The sequence below is a fragment of the Phocoena phocoena genome, chromosome 20, assembly GCF_963924675.1.
Source record: "Phocoena phocoena chromosome 20, mPhoPho1.1, whole genome shotgun sequence".
Lineage (NCBI taxonomy): Eukaryota > Metazoa > Chordata > Mammalia > Artiodactyla > Phocoenidae > Phocoena > Phocoena phocoena.
In genome coordinates this window covers 2,203,455-2,225,646 of record NC_089238.1, presented here as the reverse complement: position 1 = coordinate 2,225,646, position 22,192 = coordinate 2,203,455, and the positions used below count along the sequence as shown (strand labels likewise).

Sequence of the window (22,192 nt, the reverse complement as noted above, 5' to 3'; positions counted from 1 at the left end):
TTCGTAACTGGCTCCCTTAACTCCCAACTGACCCCTCCAGGGTCCTGGAGGCCCCTTAATAACCGTCTGCCACCGCCATCAGATTAGCACGCCCCTCACATAGTGGAGACATGAGCTCCCCAAATTCAGACACACAATCGGACTCTGTTGCAGTCACACACCCACACAGAGACACACACACACCTGAGTACCCATTGACTCCACCTGTCAGACAAAAATGCACACCCTTGGGCACGACTCCGCAGAGTCAGACGCAGACTCACACAGACGCCTCACAAAGTCAGAATTCGTGCTGTGTGGAATCCCATTAAAATCTCCCGCCCTGGGACGGACAGACAAGGCCACACACTCCCCGGACCCCCGCAGAGCCACACCCCCACCTTGACACAGTCACCTGCTGGCACGCCAGTCACTCACTCACACCCACGCCCAGACCCTTCACCCTCGGAGACACAACAGGTCAGGAAGGGGTGGCTGAGGACCCGCCCGCTGTCACCCCCATTAGCGCGCAGCCGAGCCATCCCCGCTTCCTCCACTGGCCGATACAGAGCCCTCCCCGCAACACACACACACACACACACACACACACACACACACACACACACACACACACACACACACACACACACACACACACACACACACACTGTTCCTCTCCCAACCCATCTCCCGTCCTCTCCTGCCGAAAACTCACCGCGCGGCGTACTGTCTGCCTTCCCTCCGAGCCGAATGCGGGTGGGCGGAATTCAAACCTGGACCAAAGCGCTCCGAGAGCCGCCCACCGAACTACCTGTCCCAGAAGGCACCGCGCCTCGCCACGCTAGTCGCTCCGTGTCTGCTAAGGAGCTCGAGCCCGGGTGGCGCTCGAGGACCTCTGGGAAATGTAGTCCCGAGACCGAAGGGGGCGGTCCAGGGACGCCAGAGTGGCGGAGGTGGGAGCAAGAAGTGGCACGCCTCGCTACTTTCACCCCAGCCCTGGGTTCCTGCAGATGGAGGGAGCATGGGGGGGAGGGGGCCTTCACGCTCTGCACCTCATCCCCTTACCAGGAGGCAAAGTATTAAATAGCATAGAGGTCCCTAGAGACCCTGCCTCAAAACTTCCAGCACCCCTCGGCAGCCTTGTGCAGCCAAGAGCTACGTGCATCCAATGAAAAGCAAAAAACAAAAAAAAACTGCGTTCAACATGATCACAAGTTTATGCTCATTTTATATGAGTAATTTAATAAATAGATTTAAAATAGCACTTTTAAAATAGATTGTCGTTTCTGATGGAGAAATTTGAACACGGGGTATTTGGAGATATTAAGAAATTATTTTAAGTGTAATAGTGGTATTGGGACTAGTTTTTAAATTTTTATTTATTTATTTTTGTGGTACGCGGGCCTCTCACTGTTGTGGCCTCTCTTGTTGCGGAGCACAGGCTCCAGATGCGCAGGCTCAGTAGTTGTGGCTCACGAGCCTCGTTGCTCCGCGGCACGTGGGCTCTTCCCAGACCAGGGCTCGAAAGAGTGTTCTTCTTATGTTTTCTTCTAGGAGTTTTATGGTTTCCAGTTTTACATTTAGGTCTTTAATCCACTTTGAGTTGATTTTTGTATATTGTGTTAGAGAATGCTCTAATTTCATTCTTTTACATGTAGCTGTCCCGTTTTCCCAGCAGCATTTATTGATGCTCCATTTTATATTCTTGCCTCCTTTGTCATGGTTTAATTGACCATAGTGTGTGGGTTTATTTCTGGATTCTCTGTTCTGTTCCATTGATCTCTGTGTCTGTTTCTGTGCCAGTACCATGCTGTTTTGATTACTGTAGCTTTGTTTACTGAAAATTTTGAATCACTTGCCCCTAAGTATGAGAATTCTTCCTTCTCCTTGATTAATTCTGCTTCTGAACCCCACTAATTAATTTTTCAGTTCAGTTATTGTATTCTCTAGCTCCAGTGTTTCTACTTGGTTCATTTGCTTGTTTGTTTCTTTTTGTTGATATTCTAATTTTGTTCATGTATAATTTCCCTGGTTTCATTTGGTTGTCTACCCACGTTCTCTGGTAACTCACTGAGCTTTTTAAAAGATGATTATTTTTAATTCTTTGTAAGACAGTTCACAGATTTCCATTTCTACCATGTTGGTTACTGGAGATTTGTTTTCTTACTTTGATTGTGCTGTGTTTTCTTGATTATTCATGTTCCTTGTAGGTTTGCTTTGTTCTGTACATTTGAACAAGTAGCTACCTCTTCCAGTCTTTATGGGCTGGATCTGACTTAGAGAGATCTTCACCAGCCAGCAATTCTCAACTTGAGGCAAGAGAGAAGCCAACCCTTCAGGGAGCCCTAGTTGAATCTCCAGATATATGACTATAACACATGAGTGACTGTAGACAAGACAGCAGAAGATCCTAGCTGGGTCCAATCCAGTCTGCAGAACTGTGAGCAAATGTATGATTGTTGGTTGTTATTTTAAGTCACTAAGTTTTGGAATTGTTACATGACAAGAGATAATCAAAATAAGCAGTAACCGATCATATTTCTACTTGTTAATTAGGGCCAACCTCAGTTATCATCATAATCTTCTTTTTGCCTATTTGTCTAGTGGTCAGAGAGGGAACCCCAGAAGGCTAGGGGACAGTCTAGCTCCAGTTATATGGAACTATTGTGCCTCCAGCTGTAAAAGTTCCCTTGGGTAGTAAGAGTTCTAAATCAACAGGCTCCCTGAAACAAGAATTTGGAGATTGGATAATGAGATGCAATGGAAGGAAGTACGCCTCTGTTTTCAATTCTTTGTTCCTGGACTTTTGTCTTCCAACTACAGACAGTAGGTTTGGGGCATATATCACATTTGGCAAAACAGCTTTCCAAAGTCAGATGGTGGCTTCTCTCATTGAAGATCATGGCTTAGTTTTCCTTAGGATATACCTAAGATGTTTTTTAGGGATTATACAGGTGTGTGGGATATAAATCATGGGAAGAGAATTCCTTGGTTAACAGCAAGGTATTGAGGTTCCATTAATGTCTCTGGTTCTTCACTCCCCTCTGTCATGTGGCTTTAACTCCTTTCCTAAAGGTGGAGTATATTCCCCACCCCAAGTGACTTGCTTTGGCCAATACAATGAGATGAAAGTGACAGTATACTAGTTCCAAGTCTAGGCTTCAAGAGGCCTTGGGTATTTTCACTTGTTCTCTTGCATTTTGCCACCACCATAAGGAGGTGGTCCACTAGTCTCAGGAGGATGGGAGTTGTCTGAGTCTCCCAACCCCAGCTATTACTAGCCGACGTCAGCTGACAGCCAGCCAATCCCCAGGCACATGAAGAAGCCCAGCCAAGGTAAGCAGAGCCATCTCACCGATCTGATCCTAGATGTGTGAGAAATAAACATTTATTGGGTGTCATCGAGGTTTTGTGGTTGCTTGTTATGAGCATCATTCTGATGGATGACTGCTACATATGGTGCCAAAGTGCTGTATGAAACACACAGTAAGCCCACAGATGTTGAGAAGAGGCTGGTGGGGAGGGAAAGGAAAATCTAAATCCAGAACACATCACTGTTCCATTGAGGATAAAACATTGCCCTCTCTGCGATGAAAGGGGCTTGGTGTGATCAACCTACCCCCAGATGTCTGGCTGTTTGGAGGGTGGACATAGTACCAGTCCTGGCTTCATCCTCACTCATGCCTTCCCAGGGGAGGAATGAGTTAAACCAAGTGAAGAATTAGGAAGGTACAACTAGAAGATGTAGAGCCCAGCTCTCGGGAGCTGGCTTGCCTGCAGACAGCACATTACATCTTAATTGCTGTTCACCTTGCAATGCTCCCAACCCCAAGGATGAGTGTTTAGGTGCAACATCCACTGGTCCTTGGAAGGATTATTATCAACAAATGGATTATCTCCATAAGGCACAGGTGTTATGTTTAACAGAGTCCTTCCTCAAGGGTCCCTGGACTCGAGTGACATTGTCTATAAACAGACTCAAGGACGTTGTGACTCCAGTATGGTGGCCCTAGTCAGCCTCTTTTGGACCTAGACTTTGGCTTATTTTGTTATATAAACCCTTTGCGGGGGCATCACATCCATGAATTTGTGTCAGGACTCCCATCCCCCCCAGGATCCGATTACACCAGCCATGCTTCCTCTGAGAAGCGGCCCCCTTTTCAATACTCAGGTTCTTCCCATTGCCAAGAACATCAGAGAGCATTTCAACGGCTGCCCCTCCCACGGGCAGCCCCCACGACTTCCTCTGTGTGGGATGGAAGTGGTGAATGAGGAATGTTTTCAAGGGTTTGGAGCTTCAGGGTGGTCTCAGTGTTTCCGAGTTTCCTAGACCCACCATTCTGATTGCCAGGATCGTGTTTCCCTAGGGCTGCCCAAGCTTTTCACATTGGGAATAGGGCAAGGCTATGGGTTTAAATGACCAAAGTCAGAGCCCTGCAGGTTAAAGGTAGAAACCCACCTGTACTTCTGATCTTGACACTCTTCATAGTCTTTTTTTTAAATTGGAGTAAAATTGCTTTACAGTATTGTTAGTTTCTGCTGTAGAACAAAGTGAATCAGCTATATGCATACATATATCCCCTCTGTCTTGAGCCTCCCACCCCCACCCCCACCCCCAATCCCACCTCTCTAGGTCACCACAGAGCACGGAGCTGAGCTCCCTGACGACATCCTTCATAGTCTTTGGATTTGTTTGTGACAGCTGCTATCAAGCCCTTCACCCCAGGAAGCAGGTGACTCCAGATGACCGACCATGGGCAGTACTTAAATATTTTAAGGCCACATGCCTTGGTCTTTGAGTTTCCCATTCCAAGGCCCAATACTGAATGTTTCCAAGTATCCCAATTTCCCTCAGGGTTTATTATCTCCAACCCATTTCTGCATCCATTTCTGTATCAGTTAGGACTCTTTGGGGTTATAAATATCTATGGCCAAGTAAAGCAAGTAAGGAATAGCCTGGAAGGATAATGGGTACTCAGAGAATCAAAGGAAGAACTAAACAATCAGGCCTCAGGAAGGACAGTTACCAGAACAGCTCTTGGCTATCTCTGTAGCAGGAACTCATGTATGGTCAGTGCTGCCACTGGGATGACTTCTGTGTGCCCTTCTGCTCAGGGAGCCTGATCGGCGCAGGATCTCATGTATGGTCAGTGCTGCCACTGGGATGACTTCTGTGTGCCCTTCTGCTCAGGGAGCCTGATTGGCACAGGGCTCAGCCTTTGGACAGGGAAGGGGCAGGGCACTGTGGCATTCCCACAAGACTTGGTGGCTCCCAGAAAGGGGAAATGATTTGGGGCTGCTGAAAACAGCAAAACACTACACTAATAACAAAGCCAGCTCAAGTGCAAGGACGATTATTGTAATGAGGTAGGAGTTCTTAGGGAACCCAAAGGTAGGCAGTTCAGCCAGGATCCCCAAGGCACTGGGGTGGGTGAAGCACCAGGAACGAAGTTTCCCTCTGGCACGTGGCCTTGTTCACCAACACACCCAGCCCCAGCCTGTGTGACCACCCAGGTGGCCCTCAGTCCGAGTCTGACTGGACACGGGGAACCCATGGGTACCAATCAGCTGAGGCCAGGGAAGGGTCAAACCTCAGGGAATAAACATGGCAGGGGCATAGTTACCCCTGCAAGTGAGGTGCGGGTGGAGAAAAGAGTTCCCTAAATGTCCGTCAAGCAACTCCAACGACCCTCACTTCCTTCCCTTCCTAGACTTCCTTTCGTAGTCTTAAAAGAGAATTGACCCTCGCACCCTGACCGATGCTGGTGCCCCTTATCGTAGAAGGATCACCGACGCTGTGACCACCCTGGAGTCAGTCAGGCACCACCAGGGGTAACCATCTAACCTCACGGAAGAGTGAGGGACGGACACTTTAAAGAGACTCCACAACAGCAACATGTTTTCTATGTTACAGGATCATTCTTGTTTTTGAGAGAATATTATATAGGATTAAAATTTTAAATGCAGACTCAAGTAACTGAAGCATACTTGTTGCGGTTATTATCAAGTTTAAAACACTATTGGAGGGGCTTCTCTGGTGGCACAGTGGTTGAGAGTCCGCCTGCCGATGCAGGGGACATGGGTTCATGCCCCGGTCCGGGAAGATCCCACATGCCGCAGAGCAGCTGGGTCTGTGAGCCATGGCCGCTGAGCCTGCGCGTCTGGAGCCTGTGCTCCGCAACGGGAGAGGCCACAGCAGTGAGAGGCCCGCGTACCGCAAAAAAAACAAAACAAAACAAACACTATTGGAATATACGTTTTAACTTTATTCGTGCAGTTAAAAATGTGGGATCGTGTAGTACTAAAAGATCCCTTAGAAGTAACTCTTGATATATGCAATAATCAAAACTGGAATAAGATTTGTAAACTATCCCTAAAGGGGCCTAAGGAGACGCTAAGTTTTGGGATTTTTAACCACCCCAAACACTTAAAATGGACAAAAGAAGAGACTGAGAAGTATCTTATTTTTAACTTTATTTTTATTGTTGACACTATTACAGATAGAACGACCACAACCATATTAACAAACCAAAAACCTGTGCACAGAAACAAGATGAAGAAAATATATGAAGATGTTAACCACAGTCTTTGGATGATGATAATATGGGTGAGTTTCTCTTCTACACTTCTGTAACTTCCAAGTCTCTGTGATGAACACATACCGTGTTTATAATGGAAATACATGTAATAAAGGTAGGTTCCCAAAACACTGTGAGAAAGCCTGTCCCAGGTAACCAAGACAAAATACTTAACTGTAATCCCACAATGACCACACACCATTTCCTCACTGCTTTCTGTGTCTCTTCCCATCTTTGACCCTCTGCATACTCATCACAAACACCGCAGTCATCAGACTGTGCACAGGTCAAGGTGTCAACAGCAATGGTTGTTGGGTGTCGGGAATATGGATGAGTTTCTTTTCTTTTGCTTTGCTGAATCTCCCCGAAGTCTGCCATAAGTATGTACTATATTTGTAATGGAAAAATACATACGTAAGATTTAGTACCAAAACACCAAAGATCATTCAAGGAATCTGAGACAAAACGTTTAACCATAATCCCATAACGACAATACTCTTAATTATTTTCCATATTTTTTTCATTTTAGACTTTATGCACATGTACTCAACGGTCATAATCACAAGCTTGTGCACTGACATGAGATGGAGAAAACAGATCAAGATGTGAACAGTAGTTGTTGGGTGCTGGGGATATGGGCGACTTTTCTAATTTATTTTGTATTTTCCAATTATTCCTCTGGGCACGTATTATGCTTGTAATGGAAACAAACATAATAAGCTTTGTTATCAGGACACTACTATAAGGAACATCTGAAAACATTAAGATGAAAGTGTTTAACCGTAATTCCACAAAGGTAACAGTTATTCCGAGTACACATTTTGACACAGTTATGATCATAAACCTGTGCACAGAAACGAGGATAACAATATAGTGAGAAGTATATCTGTCTTTGGATGGGGGGTATATGGACTTTTTTTTCCTCCACTTTTCTGTATTTTCCAAGTGCCTGATAATGAGTTCAAATTATGTTCACAATGGAAACATGATTATAAACTTTTTAGTAACACTACGATGAAGAATATTCAAGGAATTTAAGAAAATAATGCTCGACTATAAGCCTACAACACCACCACCACGACAGCTTTTGACTATAAGCATACATTTTTAAACAGTTATAACTGTAGTATAAATATAATTCTGTGTCCTGTTTTTTCCACTTAGTATTCCGTAAATATATTTCCATGTTGCTACAATACTCTCCATGATTATCATTTTTAAACAGCTGCATTAGGAGTTCACCGACAAGTTCCCTTAATTGTCCTCCTATTTTTGGCATTACGTTGTTCCTAATGTTTCACTAAGCAAAGGCTGGAACGGACACCCTGACATCTGGCAGGTCTCTTTCTGAAGAGTTCTACCAGTTAATACTGCCAACAGTGATGAACACAGGTTCACCCCACCGACGCTGACGCCAGCCCCCACCTTAGGGTCCTCCTCTGAGGCTGTGCCTCACTGTCCCTCAGCTCTCCCAGGTGTCCAACCTCGGGTCTTCACATGCAGCTGGCCCTCGCCTACACCATGCCATCAAAACGGCCCCTTCTTCTCAGAGGCCCAGGATATCCTGCTCATTCATTCTTCCCATCCTGGCCTTCCCATCCCCGCTCCTGATGTTGCTTCCAACTGCTTCCTCACCCTCCGAGGTCTGGAGACGTTATCAGGACTCCCCCTTCTTTGGCTTACTCTTTTCTGCTTCCTGCTCTCACCCTACCAACCTCCTTCGACTTTGGCATTCCTTCCAGCTGCGATATGCTCTCCCCGAGCCCTAACTGTGCGGACCTAGGAGAGGGAGATTTAAACACATTTCCCCAGCAGGTACTTTAACTTTGCTCGCCCAAATAATCTAGCTCTTATCTTCTGCTCTCTTAATCTACCAGATCCTCTTAAAAATTTTTTTTTTAATTTTAATTTTTTTTTTTTTTCCAGCCAACTCAAAGCCAAAAAGAGTTCTTAATAGTCATTATGCAAGGGGCAGGGAAGCAAAGGGAGCACAGGTGGTCCACAGAACAGGATACAGGAAACCTCGAGCTGTGAGGTCGACTTGTGATCACACGGGCAACCAAGGCGACTAGACAGACGTGACGCTCTGAAGGATAGATGACAACTGCTTATTTAGGGGGGCACTCTTTAAGAGGAAGGGACAGATGGCAACGAAACAAATTAAGGCTGCTAGGGAACCTGAGTCCATGTTAAGCTCGAGTTGACTGTAAAGAAAGCTTTTTTTTTTAAATGCAAGTTAGACAAGGGGTTGAGGACCAGACAGGTAAAGACGAGAATTAAGTTTCACACTAGAAAGCTCTAAGGATACTCGCCCCTGGGCGCCCAGGGTGCAAAAACTGAGTTGTAGCGGCACACACGGACGAAGCCCCGTTGCTACTTGTCGCTTAAGGCAGGGAGCGCGCAAAGGGAGTGATGAGGCAGCAGCCCCGTCCTAACTTACATGAGAGCCCCCACGGCTCTCAACCTCATCAGGCACGCGCGATCTAGGGATGGCTGCAACCACTCTTGAAAGGCAAAGACGCAAGATGCACAGGGAGAAGCTTCAGCTTTTGTGAATTCACTATCGACAGACATCAAGTTGGTTTAAAAACAAATAACAAAACTTGTAACTATTTTTTGCATGAGAACCACTGCAAAGTACAAGGTGGCAACCAATCAATTTGGGGTTACAAAAGGCCAATCCACGTATCGTAAAGGCTTACACAGCATTAGGTTCCAAAGTGTTAGTGTAGACGAAACGGCTGAAAAGGAAGCTCCAAGCACTTCCCCTTTCAAACAGCAAAGCGGAAAAGACATTTTATCTTTCATGCCTACACCTTTACAGGAATATTTAAGAGTAAGGAACAACACAGTCAATTACTCAAAAAAATATGGATGGGATTCAAATAACGCACAATAAATCTTTCTAAGGATCTAAGATGCTTACAAATATATTCTAATTTGTTGCTCTCTTCCTCCTCCAAAAAAAAAAAAAAAAATCAAAGAGTACCAGGTAAGGAAGGTACCTCTGCAAGTGAACTGTAGCTGGATACCATGTTAAGTCCAAATATGAGTACTGTTTGCTATGATTTGCTATTTTATATACAGCTCAGGAAACATTCATTATATATAGGTTCCAGGAGTGTCATTTACAGATGTGGGCGATTTCCGTAGCCTTGAAAACCCCTCCAGCTTTCCGTCAATGCAATTACTCGGGTGGAAGGTAAGATGTGTGTTATGGCTTTCCCACATGCATACGCCGATGTTTGATGGGGAATTGCTAAGTCCGAAGGAGTCTCCACCTTCAGTTTCTTTCCAGGCTGAGTTGTCTGATGTTCAAAGTCAGGTGTGTATACGCCAAGGGAAGCCTCCTTCCGACATCATCGTGGGTTGGTTCCGATTATCTGTAGTTCAGTAAGGGTCCAGTCCTAGTGAAGGTTTTCCAACCTTGACACCCGAGTCCTCAGCCGGTGTGGGTGTTCTGGTGCCTGGCCAGGGACAGGCGGTCAGTGAACACCTGCCCACAGACGTCACACTTGAAGTACTTGTCATCAGCCCTGCCGCTGTCATTGCTGCTGGTGCTGGCATGCTCGGTGTAGTGGGAGCTTTCCCCGTAGACACTTCCAGGCTCGAATATTATCACCCTGGCATGGGTTTTCAGGTGCTCACCGTAGGCCGAGTTGGAGGTGAAGGTCTCGCCACACTCCCTGCAATCGTAGTAGGGCTCTTCCACTTGGATCTCCTGGTCGTCACCTTCCTCTTCTGGGTCCTCGATCCCTGCACCGTCCGGCTCATCCGCATCTCCCTCTGGCTCTTCGGCTCTTTCCTCTGGGTCTTCGATCCCTGCCCCATCTGGTTCATCAGCATCCCCGTTGGGCTGTTCGGCCTCCCCGTTGGGCTGTTCGGCCTCCCCGTTGGGCTCGGCGGCCTCCCCTTCCGGCCCCTCGGCCTCTCCGTTGGGCTCGGCGGCCTCCACGTTGGGCTCGGCGGCCTCCACCTCCGGCTCGGCGGCCTCCACCTCTGGCTCTGCGGCCTCCGCATTTGATCCCTGGATCCGCAGAACTTCCCGTGGAACGAGGACGTTGGCTTCAACTTCCTGGGCGGCGGCTGCCGCCTCCTCTTCCTCGAGGTGCAGCTTCTGATGCTTCGTGAGTACTGTGTTGTGGATGAAGGACTTGCCACAGTCCTTGCACTCATAGAAGGGTGAATCTCTCTTGGGGGGCTCGGTGAGGAAGGAGGTATGGACGAAGGTGGCCCCGTAGTCGTAGGGCTCGTCCTTCTCGTGAATCCTCACGTGCTCCCGGAGGTCGGCCTGGCTGGGGAAGGATTCTCCACAGGTCGCGCACTCATAGTGCTTGTCCTTGGCCTGGTCTCTCTGAAGGTCTGTGGGGGCCGAGCCTGGGCTGACCGCATCTGTGCTTCCCTGGCCCTGCTCCAGCAGGCTGTCTCCAGCGTGGACTCTCATGTGTTCGCTAAGGACAGAGCCGTGGATGAAGTCTTGTCCGCACACTTGGCATTGCAGGGACGTCCCAGCAGGAGGACTCTTCTGTGGGGCCCGAGGCCGCTGCGGGCTAATGACCAAGGGCTGCATAAAGGGCTCATCATACCTCCTGTGGCCGTAAAACTGGTCTTGCTCATGGATTTTCTGATGCTCGAAAAGGAATGAGCTATGAACGAAAGATTCCCCACATGCCGGGCACTCATAAAGCTGCTCTCCAATGTAATCTTTCTGATACTCACTGACAGAACGGGTGTGCATCACAGAACGCGCGTACTCGCGGCTGTCGATGAGGTACTCTCTGCCGTGAACCTTCTGATGGTCCCTGAGGTCTGTGCGATCCACGAAGCCCAGCCCACAGTCCTTGCACCCATAGATGGTGTCTTCAGGCTCATCCGGCTCGTCTGGCCCTTCCTGCCGAGGCTCTTCCCGTCGAGGTCCATCAAGGCCCACACCCTGAATCACAGCGCCTCCAAACAGCTCCCCACCATGGAATTTCTCTCGGGCATAGATTTTCTGATGTATGCCAAGGTCTTCAACAGTGGCAAAACACTCCCCACACTCCTTACATTCATTGCGGACAGGCTGTTCAGCGTAACTGGTCTGAGCTGGCTCTTCAGCGTAACTGGTCTGAGCTGGCTCTTCAGCGTAACTGGTCTGAGCTGGGGGTTCAGCGTAACTGGTCTGAGCTGGCTCTTCAGCGTAACTGGTCTGAGCTGGCTCTTCAGCGTAACTCATCTGTGCTGACTGGCCCGCATAACTGGTCTGAGGATCCGTGGAGGCTATGCTGCGAATGACAGATCGTATGTAGTTTTCACTTCCAGAGGGCTTCTTTCTATCATGAATCTTCTGATGCTCAGTGAGGTCAGAGCTATGAACAAAGGACTCTCCACACTCCGGACATTCGTAAAACTTCTCTCTCGGGTGAAACGTTTGAGGTTCCCCAAAACGCAGGGAGTGGATTACAGAGGTCTCATAAATCCTCCGCTCGAGGTTCTTCTTCTTAGCACGAGCCTTCTGGTGCTCGCGCACATCCGACTTGGGGACAGATGGTTCACCATCCTTCTTCCATCCACTGGGGCCCTCCCCAGCGAGACTGTCCTGAGATACGGTGTGGGACGCACCGTGCACGAAAGAGCCCTTGAAGATGTTCTTACCCCCTGCATAGGGGCTCTCTAGGGCAAGGGTCTTCTGCGGCTGGCCACAAGGGTCTGAGAGGTAAGCGGAGGACTCCCGCTGCTCGTCACAGCCAAGGAGCTCATTTCCACCGCGACCACGGGGAGGCCTGAAAGCAGCTAGGCTGTGGATGACGGACCTCTCATACCCCTTTCTTTCAGAGGTACTCTCCCCAGCGTGGACTTTCCAATGTTCGGTGGCACCCGAGCTCTGAACGGTCGCCTCTGCTATCACTCTCGGTTTGCTGTGACTTTTATGAGCCCCAGGGAAGGCTGAGCTATGAATGAAAGACCTCTCATAGGGGTTCCTCTCGTAGGACAGGGCTTCCCGGCTGTCATCAGGATTGGAGCTGACAGTGAATGCCTTCTCGTCTTCCTCGTCCTCAGGTGGCCTTGTTATAGTGTGACTCTTCTGAGATTCGGGGAAGGACACACCGTGAATGACAGACTTCTCGTACCCCCGGCCTTCAAAGAGGTTCTTCCGAGAATGAATTTTCTGATGCTCGATGAGGTCTGAGTTTTGCCTAAAGGCATCTCCACCATCTCTGAAGTCGTAGGCCTTCTCTGTTGGGTAGGTTTTCTGGCGTCTTTTAAGGGACTGACCAGGAATGAAGGTTTCCTCACACACTTTGCCCTTGTTTTCAAATGGGTTTCCTCGGGTGTGGATCTTGTGGTGCTCTTTCAGGGATGCGCTGTGATGAAAGGTCTCCCCGCACACCTTGCACTCGTACATTTTCTCTTTCCCATACATCTTCTGAAGCTCGTTAAGCGCTGGGCTGGGTTTGAAGGCTTCCCCATGCTCACTACCTTTGTCATCTCGGCCATGGGTTTTCTGGTGCTCGACCAGGGCAGAACTATGAAGGAAGGTTTCCTTGCACACCCTGCACTCATAGAATTTGTCCTTCCCATATATCTTCTGGAGCTCCCTGAAGGTTGGGCTGGGCATGAAGGGCTCCTCGTGCTCCTCGTCCTTACACCCCGCAAGGCAATCTCTAGCGTGAATTTTCCGATGCTCGGCCAGGGCAGCACTCTTATTGAAGGGTTCCCCACACTCCTTACATTCAAAGCGCTTCCCTCCGGTCTGCCTTTTCTGAACCTCACTGACGGCCACACTATGAAGAAAGGACTCGCCGTACTCATACAGATTCTCCCTGGTGTGCGTGATCTGATGCTCCACAAACCCCGAAATCACGCTGAAGGACCTCCCACACTCATCACACACATAGGGCGTCGCCCCAAAGTCGAAGGGCTGCAACTGGGGGACGGGCGGCGCGCTAAGGCTGCTCCCGCTAGCGGCCTTCCTCACCTCGCTGCGCTCAAAGGGCCGCTTCCTTGCACCACCTCTCCGACCATGCACGGAGCCCTTCCCGTCTGTGTCAAAATGATAGCGCCTTTTTCTCTCAAGAACTCTCTTTCTGGAAACAAGGTTTGAGTTTAAATTAAAGCCTCCTCCCCCAAAGGCATTCCCTTCATGGCCCCTCTCCTGAATCACCGACTCCCTCTTGTTGAATGGAACTTCCTTCCAGTCACTGTCTGGCCTCCTGGGGAACCTCTGCATCCGATCGCTAGGTTCCCTTGCCCTTCCCGATTTGGAGTTGCGTGAAACGTCCTTGATGAACTTTTCCATTATCACCCCGTGGGAAGATTCATCTTCACAGATCCCCCGCCGATGGGCTGACTTTTTGGTTTCAGGCATAGTTTTCAGACCTGGAAAGAAATCCCAAATGTAAATGCTCCCTCGTCCCTGTACTTGTGCAAAGTAACACTGGGACCTCCGTGATGGTGGTGTGAAGATAAACTGTAAAATGCTTGTATTTTTGTGCATCAATTGTGTATCATCATGTATCAGTGTGTACGGACGGCTCCCATCTCACTGGTGCAAGCGCCACTCCACAGGGCCTCGCGCGCTCACCTCGACTGGTGCTCGGGTAGGCACTTCTCTTTGACCGTGATGAGTGGCCCTGGGTCATGTGCGAGTGGCCGTCGTCCTCGGCAAGCTGAACCCCTGTCCACAGGAAGAACACAACATCTCACACTCGAGTTGGGGACCAAGACTCATCACCATAAATGATGTCTGTCTTTCTCTCAGCCACGAAGTGTGAAGGGGCCCATATCCAAGCCCTACCACGTCTTCTGTCTGCAGTCTCATTTCCTTATTATTCATTCCTCAGCCTCTGCTGGTCTGAATTTTAGTTAATTCTCCTGACTCCACCTAGAAGTTTGTACAGAGACCTCCGAGTGCCTTCTAAATTTAGTGCGTTCTTTTCAGTCTTCCCCTTCTCGTAACCACCTCCTCAGTCCCGACATCCTTTCACTGGGCTTCCTGGCTCTCCTCCTACTCGTGCCTGTTTTCCCCACCTGGTCTCCAAACATGGGAGCTCCTCAAGGCTCCACTGCCCACACAACACTCCTGCAGAGCCAACCGCCTACTAGGACCTGAGCCAGATGTCTTCCAGGGGAATCCAAACTGGAACTTGGAACCCCATCCGAAATGAGTATTTAAATTTCCAGGGTCAGCACTCTTGGGGGCAAGAGTTGTCTCCTGGGCTCCCTGACCCCACACTATACACTCTTCCCCCAAAGCCAGAGGATTCGTAAAACACAGCCTCATCGTTTACGCCTCTGCTGGGAGCCGCTTGAGGGCCTCTGACCCGAGTCCACACACACTGCGGACCCTGACTCCGTGCAGCAGCCTGAGGGGCCAGGCCGGGAGAGCAGCGCTCACCCAGCGAGAGCAGCTTCCGGTAGTTCTCCATGTTGTCCTGAACTGGGTTCTGGGGCTTCCGGTCCTCGGTGAGGGCCACCACATCCTGGTACGACACCGCATCCTGCAACAGCAAATGCACACCTCTCCTCAGTGGAGTCCACTCCCGTGGGCGACAAGGACAGGACAACGCTGGCGGCACGGAAGCCACACACACACGCGCACACGGTGTGCAGCAAGTGCTCACACCACCTGGGGTTCCGAATGATCCAAGTCAGGTTCTACCAGGGACCTACTTGGCACCTACCTTGGTGCTACACTCTGAGGAAGCTCCCAAAGACGTAGGACACATATTCCTTGCCCTCATGCAGCTTATCATTTGTTTGGAGAGAAACAATCAGAGAACAGTAAACAACAAAGTGGGGTGCAGAGAGTCAGCGCTAAGCGGCTTTAGCGGGGGGACAGCTCAGGGTGGGCTGGGACGGTGAGCAAAGACCGCAGAGGCCGTGGGTGGGGTGGTAAGTGGTGGTGGGACTCTGGCCCGGACAAGGGTGGGAAGCTTCAACAGGCTCAGTGTCAACTGCACGCAGTGTTTCCAGACACCTGGTCAGCAGAGTGACCGGCTTCCATCCCCAGGCCCGCTGTGTCCGCCTCCGCCGTACACTGTGGGCCCTTCTGGGTATGGACAAGTTCTGAAGAACCCGGGGGTGACCTTAAGCACAGAGCACCTTCCTCTCCCAGCTGCCTTTTCTGCTTTGACGCACATTCCCTTGCAAAGCATCTTAGGAGTCCCCACATCACGCGGGACAGCCTCCTGCACAGGACCTCACAGGACCTCTCCTCACTGCTGCACTAGAATGTCACTAGTTTCGGGGAGTCGTGGTCCCAGGGAGCCTGGAGACAGACTCAAGGAGCGAGGTGGAGCTGTGGGAAGCCCGCAGGCTGTGGGGCCAGAGAAGACTCCAGGGTCAAAGGAGCTTATGCACCGTTTACGAGCAACCCTGGGAGCAGACGTCTTTCCAAACCTCAGGTCCTTCACCTGTGAAATGGAGAGAAGGGCATCGGCCTGCCCTGTAGCTCTGTGGGAGTGGATGTCCTGCGATGTGATTTGTTGTTTAAGCATGGAGAAAAATCGTGTAAGGGAAAGGTAAATTGTTGTCACTACTGAACTATTATGTAAAGATATTTTGATATTAAATTTGCTACAGTTCTGGAAAGTGGCACAGATATTACAGCTATGCACAAATGCACACACACACACACACAAAAAGACACAATCAGGTGCATCGCCTACTGAAAAAAATAAACAGGCACAGGCACTGGGGTTTATGAGGAAAGCCTCATTTGTAATACAACTGCCAATGTGCAGTGATTAAAAAGCAAAGAGCCGGGCTTCCCTGGTGGCACAGTGGTTGAGAGTCCACCTGCCGATGCAGGGGACACGGGTTCGTGCCCCGGTCCGGGAGGATCCCACGTGCCGCGGAGCGGCTGGGCCTGTGAGCCATGGCCACTGAGCCTGCGCGTCTGGAGCCTGTGCTCCGCAACGGGAGAGGCCCGAGTACCGCAAAAAAAAAAAAAAAAAAAAAAAAAGTAAAAAGCAAAGAGCCACCCCCAAAACTAAGCAGAACTTCAAAAATGAAAACTCTTACTAGGCCAGGCCTTAGGATTTTTAGGACAACACACTACAAAAGATCAGGAAGCACTCACTGCAAAATTGGCTGGTACCACCACCGGCCAGAAAGCTAGACTACACCCTTTCTGGTGGGAGCCTGTCTCCTCCTGTCAGAGGGCGGCTCCCCAGAGCGGGCACCCTGCTGTGCTCGGGGGCGATAGTGCCTCCATCCTAAGGCCTCAGCCCTGGATTATTGCAAAGCAGGAGAAGCCTGCTGGGAGCACAGATGTATTTGTGGTGGGAGAGGGAGGGAACCAGAACTCCTAACTTGCGGGCTGCCAGAGAGCAGATGAGGTCAAGAACCCGGGGGGCTGAGGGTGCCAGAAGGGCACCACCCCTGGTGCTAACAGAGGCCAAAGGGTGATGGCAAAAGGGAAGGGGCATTTCTCATGTATTTCTCTCCGCTTGCCTAATCTGAGTAACATAAATGTAACGTATGTTAAATTTTGGACTACGTTGTTGCTAGGAAAGAAAAATGCTGCTTTGACTTAAATTAAGTTGACCCATTCAAGTGGGTAGCCCTAAGCAGTTGTTCTCTTTGTATCTGTGATCAACCATGGATCTAAGGTGGCACAAGCCACCGCCACGTTCCCTATTACAGATGCTGTCCGGAGAACAGCACCCACACTGCTGCATCCTCACATGACCTACACACACGAACAATGCAGGCTGAAGGAAGATGAGAACTTTGTTTGTTATTTCTACGACACCAAGGTAGGAGGAACCAGTGGCTTCCAGACCTCTGGACCACACACAGGGGACCAACGCTTTCCAGTAGCGAGGACGGGCATTTGAAAAGCAAAATAAGACACAATCCCACTGCCAATCTGCTATCACCTTCATTTCATAAGAGTACTTTAACACCCCCAAATAAGGACACCCGCAGTTCCTGTTTTCCCTGAAGATGAGTGAACGCTTGGTCCCAGGCTCACAGAGCAGTTAACTGGAAACCCCTGACATCCATCACTTCGTGGGGGCAAATGCACACTAAAGAGGTTTCTTCTTCAGAGTTTCTACGATTTAATGTTTTTATCTGGATTCCTAAAATTTGGTCAATTTGGTTTCTCCAAATAAGAAACCAAAATTAGTGACAAACTAAGTGTGTCCCACACATAGAGGCCTCTCCCTGGGACAAGGTCATAACGCACATCTGGAGCACCGGGGTCACCTCCGACCCAGCCCACCCTCCACATCCCTCCCTCCCTTCCACATCCCCTCCCCCATCAGTACTGCTGCAGCAGAAGCTCTGCTTTCAGTAACGGGATGCCATCCCCCTCCTTCTCACACACCTGCGCGTTCTGACTTGCCTCCAGGACACAGGACAAATGACAAGAGTTTTGGGGGTAGAATTCAGAGCCCTCTGTCACCTGACCCCACCTTTCAAACCCCGCCACAGGGAGCACCGTTACCGCATCTCGGGGCACTGGGGAGAGACTGCACCTCTGCCCTTGCATTCCACCCACTCTGGCTTTCATCCGGTGCCGCTTTGGGGCTTGTGCCGGGCTCTCCTGAACACCTGGGATCCCCCACCCCAGGGGGCACCTGGCCAGCTGCTCCTGTCCCTGTGACAGTCCGCTACCCTGTCTCTTCCTTAAGAGCGAGCTGGACAGCCAGCGTCAGGAACAGCGTCTCTCTCTACAGAGACTCCCCGCATGCTTGCTGAACACCCTCCTGTTACAAGACAGGAGGCTCCCAGGACGGGTCCCGCCTGGTCACCACCACGCGCCCAGGGCCGCAGGCTCCGCACCCTCCTCCACGCTGCTGTGTCACACGTGACCCTCTCTCTCAAGGCCCGTCTTCCCTGTACCCACAGCCAGTGAGTCCCACACTGCCTCCCTCGTGCCAGGCATCACACTGCGCCCTTTCTATCTACGTGTGACTCTCACCCATTCCTCACAACAGCCCGCCCACTTCACAGATGAGGAAACCGAGGCTCGGCTTCGTTAATGGTCTGAGGTTGCACAGCTAGCAGGTGGCAGAGCCAGGCTCCAGACCCAGCTCTTCCAGGCCCCGGGGCCTTCTGCTCTCCCCCCAAGTCTGCTCTGTGGATGTGCAACTTTCCTGGCTCCCTACTGAGGACCAGAAACACCTGCAGGGTTGATGGGCTTCCCTGGCCCAGGAGGAACAGCCGCCGCGGATGACGCACCACGAGACACAAACACTGAGCAGAAAAGTGCTCCTCTGATCCCGTGGATGAACCAGAAAACAGGCAGCAGTTCCCCAGCCACCAGTCACCCCTGGGGACAGGACAGCCTCCTGGGGAGTCGCTGGGGCTCTCCCCAACCCAGGTAGGATTCTAGCGGGCAGATAACTCAGCCTCTCGGGAAAGAAAGGCATCTCTGCCATGAAATGAAGACAGCCTTCCTAGAATGAGTAGAGACCTAAGCATACCTGTGATCTCGTCTCGTAATCCATCACAGAGTCCCGACGTTTGTGCTCTCTTTCCTTTGCAAAAGCCACTTTCTCCATCAGAGGAAGGGAAAGATCCCGCTGATGAAACCCTGGAAGACAACAGGCGTCATGAGGGAACAAGGCACAGTCAACCTGGCACGCGCAATGGGGAGCAGTCGGAGGAGGACCTACTGCTCCTGGGGCTCCGGGTGTACGGCCAGCGGGCCCGGGACTCCAGGCCCCTGCCTCTGCCCTTCCGGTGATCCCGCTCGCGGGCTCGCTCCCAGTCTCGGTCCCAGTCCCGGTCCCAGTCCCGGTCACCTGAGGAAGCAGACATTTCAGGAGCTGACCACGTGCCCTGACACGAGTGCGCTCACTTCACGTGCACATACCCCTCTGGAAGGGATGCTAGGAGACGGATCCCGAACAGGGGTCCCAAGTGCAACCCGACACCCGGGCCCCGGACCACTGTTTCTGGGGGCCTCGCCTAGGTGGGCCTGGTCTCAGTCAGGGCTAACACTGAGCTGAGGAGCTGGTTCCCCCTTCAGGTTCTCCTGGTCTCCCCAACTCCCACGTGGTCAGGTCCACGTTCGGGTAAATGGACTTCAGACCCTCCGCCGCCTCGCTTACCCCAGTCAGTCCTAATGTGCACATAACTTTACCCCAAAGAAATGAAACACCCACCTGCCCCAAAAGCAACGTTCCTTCAAAAAGTTCACCAAAGAACCTTTACCAAATAAAACAGCTTTGGAGGCAAAGGGGTGATGAACTCTGCCCCTCCTGGGAGGCTGTGGACACAACCTGAAACAGCCTACTGCAAAATTCACATAGCTTTAAACATTTTCTCTCATCATTAAGAGAAACAGTTGTATTTCACTCCACACACGTGTCTGCTCCGATGTAAGAACGACTCCTTCCATCCTCACTGATTTCCTTCCCCCTCAGACCTCTGAGCAGCAGCCCTGCCCCAGTGAAGTCCTGCGCGGCCTGGATGGCGCGGCGACCGGGCTACTCACTGCAGCAGGCGGAGTGTGGCGGCGGGGACTCTGCTGCCTTCCGGCTCATGCTGCCGTCGCTGTGGGCGTCACTGCTGGTGTCGTCTGAGAGGGCACCACACACGACTTAAGGTCTCGACCGTGCTCGCTCGCCGGTCCCCTCTAAGTAGCCCCCCCGGGTGGCCCCCACCCCTTGCTGCAGTGGTCAGACCCTCTCGCCCCGCCCTCCTGCCCCTGCTGGGCAGGAACGAGGCTGTGACCCTCCCGATGGCAGCGCCAGGTACAACCTGCTGGGGTGCCCCCTGCCCCCGCCCCGGTTCCACAGAGCCTGGGCCAGGGCGCGGTGTGTGCAGGCTCCCTTCCAGTCAGAGGCCCATGGTCTCCTTCCCTCTCGCATCCTAACCAGGAGGGATTCTGCTCCGTGGGGACACGGGGCACCAGCTCTCATTGGGCTGTCACAGCTGGGGAGGGAGGTGCAACTGGCACGCCGTGGGCAGAAAGGCCGGGAGGCCACCTACGTCCTATGGCAGGGCAGTCCCCCACTCCCCGCGAAGAGGACGATGGGCCTAGAACATCAGGGGCACGGCGCAGGGCACCCCAGGGAGCTCCACCTTCCTCTCCCACTCACCTTCCGGTTCGTACATCTCCTTGTAATTTTCCAGCAGAGTAACGAGTTTCTCGCAGTTCTCTGGCTTTTTTGCACGCACCCAAGGCTTGATCTTTTCTGGAAGGATGGTCAGGTACTGCTCGAGGACCAAGAGCTCGATAATCTCCTCCTTGGTGCGAGTCTCCGGCTGCAACCAATCGAGGCAGAGGTTTCGGAGTTTGAGCAGGGTCTTCCGAGGCCCGACAAATTCCACGTAGAGGAAGTTCCGAAACCTCTGATGAAAGAATTCAGAGTCAGTGGCGGCTTCTCCTATGGCGGCATCCGGCTCCTGAGACAAGTCACTGTCTAGCTCACACAGATTTGGGGCCCAAGACCTCTTGGGTTTGGTGGCAGACAAGTACTTTGGAGGCAGCATCTCTCTAAGGAAAATTTTCACTGGAGGAACCCAACATGAGTCAACAGGAAAGACGCGGCAGCCTGGGACAGTCAGTACTCAGGGACCTGCGGATCGTAAGGAGACATACACATGTCCCAGAAGTCGAGGACCGGGCAGCAGTGTGGGGCTGCCCGACAAGGGCACCAACAGTGTTTTGTGAACAGGCCAAGGGCAGAAGAGAGGCATCAAACCCCAACACACAGACACATGCACAGGCAGGCGTTAAAGCACCACACACACCCGTGTGAGGAGTGAGCTCTGCTACTAACTGGTTCTGTGACCCTGGGCCACACAGCCCATGTCCTGCAGTCTGTTCCCTTATCTACAAAATGGGAACAACAGACCTACACCCCTTCTAGAACTGTGAGGCTTAAATAAGCCAATACACCTAAAAGGCCTAACCACCCAGCACACAGCACATGGGGATGCCCAAGGTGCTGGCCATTATTAAAATGGGATGTCGGTATTTTTTCTTAGCAAAAACGGAAAGGGGGTCGTGAGGGGCTCAATCCTGCCATTTCTGAGCATTTCTTCCCCTAACATGGTTGTTAAAACAGCATACAACACGTGAAAGGTAGAAGACCACATAAAAATGTTACAAGTGCTCAGCTCTGGGTAATGCGATTGCAAGTGCTCTTAATAATTTTCCTGAACCCGCGCTGCTGTTAAGTTAAAATTCAATGAAATTAAAAGTTCAGCTCCTCTGTCACACCAGCTACATTCCAAGCGCCAGTGGCTACCCTACTGCACAACACGGAACATCTGCCTCGTGGGGGCAAGTTCTATTGGCCAGAGTGGCTGGACAGCATCTGAGTTTGCAAGAAAGCTCAGGACCCCTGCGTCAGCAGTGCCCACCCTTCTGAGAAGCGTCTGCCCCACAGCCCAGCCTTGGGCTTGTGCTAACACCACGTCCTCTGGGAGCCTTCGTGAGACTCACTTCCTCTACTAGCGTTCCAAGCACTTGCTGCATTTAGTCTTAAATATTTGAGCTCACGTGCCTATGCCCCCACTGTAAACTCTGGTAAAGGGATGAGAGACGAACTTTTCCATCACTGGAAGAGTCAGGTATCAACACTGATAGAGCATGTTGAAGATAATGTACGCAAACCCATTTTAAAATAGGTTTTAGACACAGGCATGCATTCTTACTACAGGCCTGCAGAAGCACAGTGCAGTTT

At 50.9% G+C, this 22,192-nt stretch overlaps 1 protein-coding gene across 1 annotated transcript; it reads right to left on the bottom strand.

Annotated features, from left to right (window-relative positions):
- Positions 1 to 9,999: 9,999 nt before the first annotated feature.
- On the bottom strand, positions 10,000 to 20,993 carry PEG3 (paternally expressed 3). Its single transcript, XM_065899039.1, has 8 exons — positions 20,600 to 20,993; positions 19,993 to 20,076; positions 19,169 to 19,297; positions 18,977 to 19,086; positions 14,935 to 15,037; positions 14,122 to 14,214; positions 11,796 to 13,916; positions 10,000 to 11,648 (listed from the first exon to the last, which is right to left on the bottom strand). Exons 1-8 carry the CDS (start codon positions 20,991 to 20,993, stop codon positions 10,000 to 10,002), a joined length of 4,683 nt encoding a protein of 1,560 aa, XP_065755111.1.
- Between the last annotated feature and the right edge of the window lie 1,199 nt (positions 20,994 to 22,192).